The 5,597-nt window shown below is 62.7% G+C and overlaps 1 protein-coding gene across 2 annotated transcripts; it reads left to right on the top strand.

The window, feature by feature from the left end:
• Positions 1-733: 733 nt before the first annotated feature.
• Positions 734-3,933, top strand: NCCRP1 (NCCRP1, F-box associated domain containing). Of its 2 annotated transcripts, XM_049621340.1 has the most exons (6): positions 734-1,042; positions 1,648-1,710; positions 1,795-1,846; positions 2,423-2,518; positions 3,102-3,240; positions 3,373-3,933. In XM_049621340.1, exons 1-6 carry the CDS (start codon positions 775-777, stop codon positions 3,511-3,513), a joined length of 759 nt encoding a protein of 252 aa, XP_049477297.1. In that variant the 5' UTR covers positions 734-774; the 3' UTR covers positions 3,514-3,933. The 2 variants fall into 2 exon arrangements, with proteins under 2 accessions (XP_049477297.1, XP_049477296.1); XM_049621339.1 differs by lacking the exons at positions 1,795-1,846; positions 2,423-2,518; positions 3,102-3,240; positions 3,373-3,933 and having other exon boundaries at positions 734-1,492; positions 1,648-1,709.
• Positions 3,934-5,597: the final 1,664 nt, after the last annotated feature.

Genomic DNA, 5,597 nt, shown 5'->3' with positions numbered 1-5,597 from the left:
TCTCTCTCTCTGTCCCTCTCTCTCTGTCTCTCTCTAAAGTTTATTTATTTTGAGAGAGAGAGAGAGAGAGAGAGAGTGCATGCAGGGCAGATAGGGAGAAAGGGAGAATCCCAAGCAGACTCCGCACCATCAGCACAGAGCCCTAAGCGGGGCTCGAACTCACAAACTGTGAGATCATGACCTGAGCTGAAATCAAGGCGCTTACCTGACTCAGCCACCCGGGTGGCCCTGTCAGGGTCCCAAGGGTATGGCCCAGGTGAGGGGGGAGGAGGAAGCAGCAGAGGTAGGACCTCCCCCCACCTCCTACCCTCTGGATGAGAACGGGGTGGGGGCAGGAGGGGGTCTTCCTCAATTGACCTCTGAACCCCGCCATGCCAGGTCTTGATGAGGGCGGGGAGCCCTGGTATTAGCTCTTTTGTCACACGCTTCTCCCAGGGCCAATGCCTGGGCCCTCGGCCGGCCCCGGGGAAACTGCGGCAGGAGGCTTGGGAAACTGAAGCGGGGCTGGGCGCCTGGACTCCTGGGTCCCGGCGGAGGAGAGGACCCGGACTCCTGGTCTGAAGGGGCAGGGGACTGGGGCCCCGGACTCCTAAGTCTGAGGGCGGAGGGCCTGGGACCGAGGGCCTTTCCCAACACACCCGTCTCTTAAATGCCCGCCGAGCGCCCCGCCCCTCCCGCCCCCAGTTAACCCCGAGCCCCGCGGCCGAGCCCGGCACAGTCGCCCGGAGCCCACAGACCGAGCAGGTGCGCGACCCACACGCGCTCGGCAGCGGGATGGACACCGACCAGCCCGAGAGCCCCCGGGAGCCGCCGTCCCCGCCCCCGCCGCCGTCGCCGCCGTCGCCGCCGTCCCCCGCGCCCCCCGAGTCCCCCGGGTCCCCCCGGCCCGAGCAGCCGTCGGAGGCCTACGCCCGGCAGCTGCTGCTGGAGGAGTGGGGGCCGCCCGGCGGGAGCCTGGAGCTGCCCCCCCGCCTCACCTGGAAGCTGCTGTTCCTGCGGCGGCCGCTCTACCGCAACCTGCTGCGCTCGCCCAACCCCGAAGGTGCGGGACCCGCAGGGCACCCGGCCCCGAAGCCCCGCCTCTTCCGCCGCGCGCGGCACCCTCGCAGCCCTCCGTCTCTCCTTCTCTGCCCTTCTCGCCTTCTCTGCATCCTTCCCCGGCTCTCCCGTCATTGTGCCCCTCTCCGTCTCCTGGCGCCTCTCTTCGTCCCACCTTGCACGGCCCTCTGTCTCTGTCTGTATCATTTGCCCCTGCTATGTCCCCTTGTGTCTCTTTGTCTTACCCCGTATCTCTACCTCTCCCTGCCTCCCTCCGCCTGTATTTCTGTCTCTTTCTCTACGTGCCTCTCTTTCTCTCTCGGTCCCTCTATCTGTCACACCAGGACGCCCTCCTCCTTCCACCCTCCCTCTTCACCGCACCGTCGCTTTTCCCCCCCCCCGGACATTCTCAGGGCTCTGGCAAGGCTCTGACTCACACGTCGCTGCCAGGCAGGTCCGGTCTGGCACAGATTCCTGCCCTTCCAGCGGAGCCCTCGGGGGGGGGGAGGGAGTCCGGTGGAGGCGGGTAGGGGTGGGACGGGGTGGGGGTGGGGGGCGCTGGAGGCAATTTCAGCCTGCCCGAGGCTCCACTCACCTTGTGCATTTCAGGCATCAACATTTATGAGCCAGCACCCCCTACTGGTCCCACCCAGCAGCCCCTGGAGACTCTGGGTGAGTGCTGGTGGCAGCGCCCGAGGGGAGGGGACAGTCCTGGAGAATGTGCTTGTCCTAACGCTCTGCTCCTCCACCTGCCAGGCAACTTCCACGGCTGGTACATTAGGACCGAGAAGCTCCAGCAGAACCTCAGGTGAGCGGCCGGGATGTGTGTGGCCTGCATTTGGTTCCCTGCCCCAGGGTCTGGCTGCGGGACCTAGAGAAACTGACTTTGCCCCTCTGGGCCTCAGTCTCCTGCTCGGTGCACAGGCTTTGGCATAAAAGAATGCTCACAAAACACAAGGGAGGGTCTGGCTGGCTAGGTCCCGCCCGCATGTAGTAGATGTTCAATAAATAACAGGTCTTAGTGTTGTTTTCTCCACTTTTTTCCCCCCGGGAGAGGGAGTCACCAGGCCACTATTGATTCTCCATCAAACCGAGCCTCATTTCTGCACATTAGGGGAGACGGTGTAACTCAGGGCCTCAGTCACACGCGCCTGGGTTGGGATCCCTAAGGCCAGTGACTTCCCTTCTTGAGCCTCTGTTTCTCATCTGCATCATGGGGTTCCAAAGGAATGGCCCTCAGAGGGGAATAGAGGAACCCTCAAGGTGCTGACTGAGTGCTCGGCGCCCTTATGTGGGTGCCCTTGATGTCTCTGCGAGGGCGCTAGGACCCCAGCACGTCCCAGGCCTCACCGCCCCCCCCCACCCCCACTGCCCTGTCCCGCAGCTGGACCGTGAAGCAGCAGTGTGTGGATCTTATGGCCGAGGGCCTCTGGGAGGAGCTCCTCGACGATGAGCAGCCAGACATCACAGTCATGGACTGGTACGTGCCCCTGCCCGGCCAGCCTGTCCCCGCCAGCTCACGGGATGGGCTCCCGGATGTGGAAACCTCACCTTTCCTCCCCTTTGGTCTGAGCTCATCACCAAGACCGGCTCGCCCGCTGCAGGACCCAGCCCCGCCCACTGCACTAGCCCCTTCGCCCTGAGACTCCCAGCTTTTGAGATGGGCCAGGCCGGAGGCCGGTCCTTCTTTCTGAGATGCTCGGCACCCCCTGTTCTCGAGATAAAGCCCTTATCCTTTGGGGTTCCGTCACGCATGGTTACACAAGAATCCTTTCCTGACTACCCTCGAGCTGGGGCAGACACATTATGCATTATGTGCCCCCAGACCTCCCCCCTCCCAGCCCCCACCCTTCTTGGTTTCACTGGTGACAGGTCTGCCTCCCCCATCAGACTGTGACTCCCGCAAGGGTGTGGGGCCATCTTGCTGTGTGGCCAGCACTGCCAGGCCCCGGGTGCACAGAGCGGGTGCCAGTGAGCGTGTGCTGAATGGCCATCAGGGCCAGGGGTTGGGGCCGGGACGTCGGGGCCGCAGTGGCAGCTGAAGGCCTGGACCCCACCCCCAGGTACGAGGACAGCCGGCTGGACACGTGTGTCTATGAGCTGCACGTCTGGCTGCTGGCAGCCGACCGCCGCACGGTCATCGCGCAGCACCACGTGGCCCCCCGGGCCTCCGGGAGAGGCCGCCCCGGCTGCTGGATCCAGGTGAGGCTCTGTCCCCGGCTGCCATCCCCAGACACGTGTTCCTGTCACCTCAGAGAGGGCAGAGGGCAGGGTAGGGTAGGGATCGCAGGTCCCTAACAAGGACTTCTCCCCTAACCCTGGGTGCTGCCACAGGTGTCCCACGTGTTCCGCCAGTATGGCCCTGGCGTGCGCTTCGTCCACTTCCTGCACAAGACCAAGAACCGGATGGAGCCTGGGGGGCTGCGGCGGACGAGGGTGACAGACTCCTCCGTGTCCGTGCAGTTCAGGGAGTGACTGGCAGACTCCGGGCCTGTTCTGACCCCCGGTGTCACTTGTCCACAGCCTTGACGCTTTACCCGATCCCTTGGCACCTCCCTGACCCTTCGGCTCTGTGGCCTTCTCTTCGCACCTCCCTGGTGCTCACCACCACCTGTTCCCTTAATCCCTTCATGACCCCTCAGCTTCTCCTTGATCTCTGACCACCTCCTGGGCCCCTTATTCCTGCCTGGCCCTCGGCTCCCCGCTTGGCATCTTCCCACACCCTTGGACGTCTGACTCGTTGGCATTGCTTCCGCACTCTCTGAGCTCCATGAGGGCAGCGGCCACTTCCTCCTGAGTTAGTGCTCGACAGGCAGTAGGTGCTTCGCGCATCCTTGTGGATCGATGAATAAATGTGTGTGCGTGGGGATGCGGAGTCTTTTCCCTGGCGTTTGCTTCTTTAGAATGTCACTGAGTTCACAGCGTGATTTTCCAGCACCCCACAGCCCCTGTGCCCTTCGCACCTCCCTTGACCGCTGATCTCTCCACATGTCCCCAGTTTACAGCCTCTTGGGGCCCCCACCTGCCTCTTCTCTGGCATCTCTTAGTCTCAGACTGTTCCCCTTCTCCCCGCACCCCCAAGTTCTCAACCCCTAGAGCCGTCCCCATATCTTTTCCCCCAAGACCCTCATTTCTCCGCCTCAGTCCTCCAGAGCCCCCGAACCCAGCAAGGTATGGTATCCATCCGGGGCCATCGTGCTGGGGACAGTGGCGGGACAGACTGCAAATCTGAACTAAAATTTTTTCCATGTGTTGGGGAAAAAGAGATTGAAAGTCTTTAACCACCCCTAAACCCGGGGCTCTGGCCAGATCACGCAGGAGACCCCGGTCTTAGCCTGGGCAGGGTCCTTGGAGGCCTCCTGCTGTTCCATGCGTGAATCCTGAGGGAATCTGGAGGTCCCTGGCAGGCCAGAACAGTTGGGGGCGGGCCGGGGGGGGGGACATTCAGGGGAGGGCTATCTACCAAAAAGTGTGGGAAGCATTTGAACGTTTAACAGTCAGCCAACGGTACATGTCACACGCGTGTCCTGTGGATGTGTGCCTTTGTGCACACCTAAATCCATGGCAGAATCTATGAGTATGTCCCCACCTACAGCATTGTCCCAAGTATAGGCTGATGCAGGCCTCACCACCCTGCTCTCTCCCCCGACATCCCCCCCCCCCCCCGCCCGCCCTTTCCAGGGTGGACTTGCGCCCCAAGCACGAGTAGATGGCAGGCAGGGTAACTTCACAAGCACACTCTATATTGCAGGGAAGACAGGGTGGGGAGGGGGCAGGAAGAAAGTTCTCTCCTCCTGGGACTTGGGGCCTTCAGCATACCCCAGGTGAGGGGCCTCTGCACTCTGTGGGGGTTGGACACGAGGTACCTCTAAGGCATCAATAACACCTGCAACAGAGTCAAAAATTGTCACCAGTGGGGGATGCCAGGGGCTCAGAGATCCAGGGTGTGGGGGCTTCTGAAAGCCTGAGATGGGGTGGAGGGCTGGGGCTGGGCTCTGAGTTCAGGACCTAGGTGTCCTGGGAGCTCAGGGCGCTCTTGCAGGGGGAGGGACCCAACAGGTGGAGAGAGCTCTGACTCGGTGTAGGGCCCCAGGGTCTGTGAGCTTGCATGCGAGAGTGCAGAGTGGGCTCAGGGGCCTCCAAAGTTGGGTCTGGAGGCCTCCAGAACCCTAGCAGGGCCTCCTGGGACTGGTTTCCAGGGCGGAGGCCCATCTAGAGGGTCTAGGTGGATGGGGAGCATGAGGGTAGCTGGGGGCTTCCTGGAACTGGGTTTGGGGTCTTGCAGTGGGTCAGTTTAGAGTCTGGGAGTCCCAGAGTTGGGTCTGGGAGCTCCAGGACCCGACGATCTGGGGGTGGGACGACTGGCTTCGGTTCTGGGGGCTCCAGGGTGAGAGGATTGGTGGCTCCCCATCCCCAAGCCAGGCCTAGAACTGCCAGGCTCTGGACGGATCCGCAGGTGGAGGATTCAGGAAGGTGGGAGGCGGGCTGGAGGGTGGGGTCAGCTGCCGAGTCCGGGAATCCCAGAGCTGGGTCCGAAGGGCATGGCCTTGCTGGGGGCA

Source organism: Panthera uncia, assembly GCF_023721935.1.
Source record: "Panthera uncia isolate 11264 chromosome E2 unlocalized genomic scaffold, Puncia_PCG_1.0 HiC_scaffold_19, whole genome shotgun sequence".
In the NCBI taxonomy this organism is placed as follows: Eukaryota; Metazoa; Chordata; class Mammalia; order Carnivora; family Felidae; genus Panthera; species Panthera uncia.
This window is presented reverse-complemented; position numbering and strand designations above follow the sequence as displayed.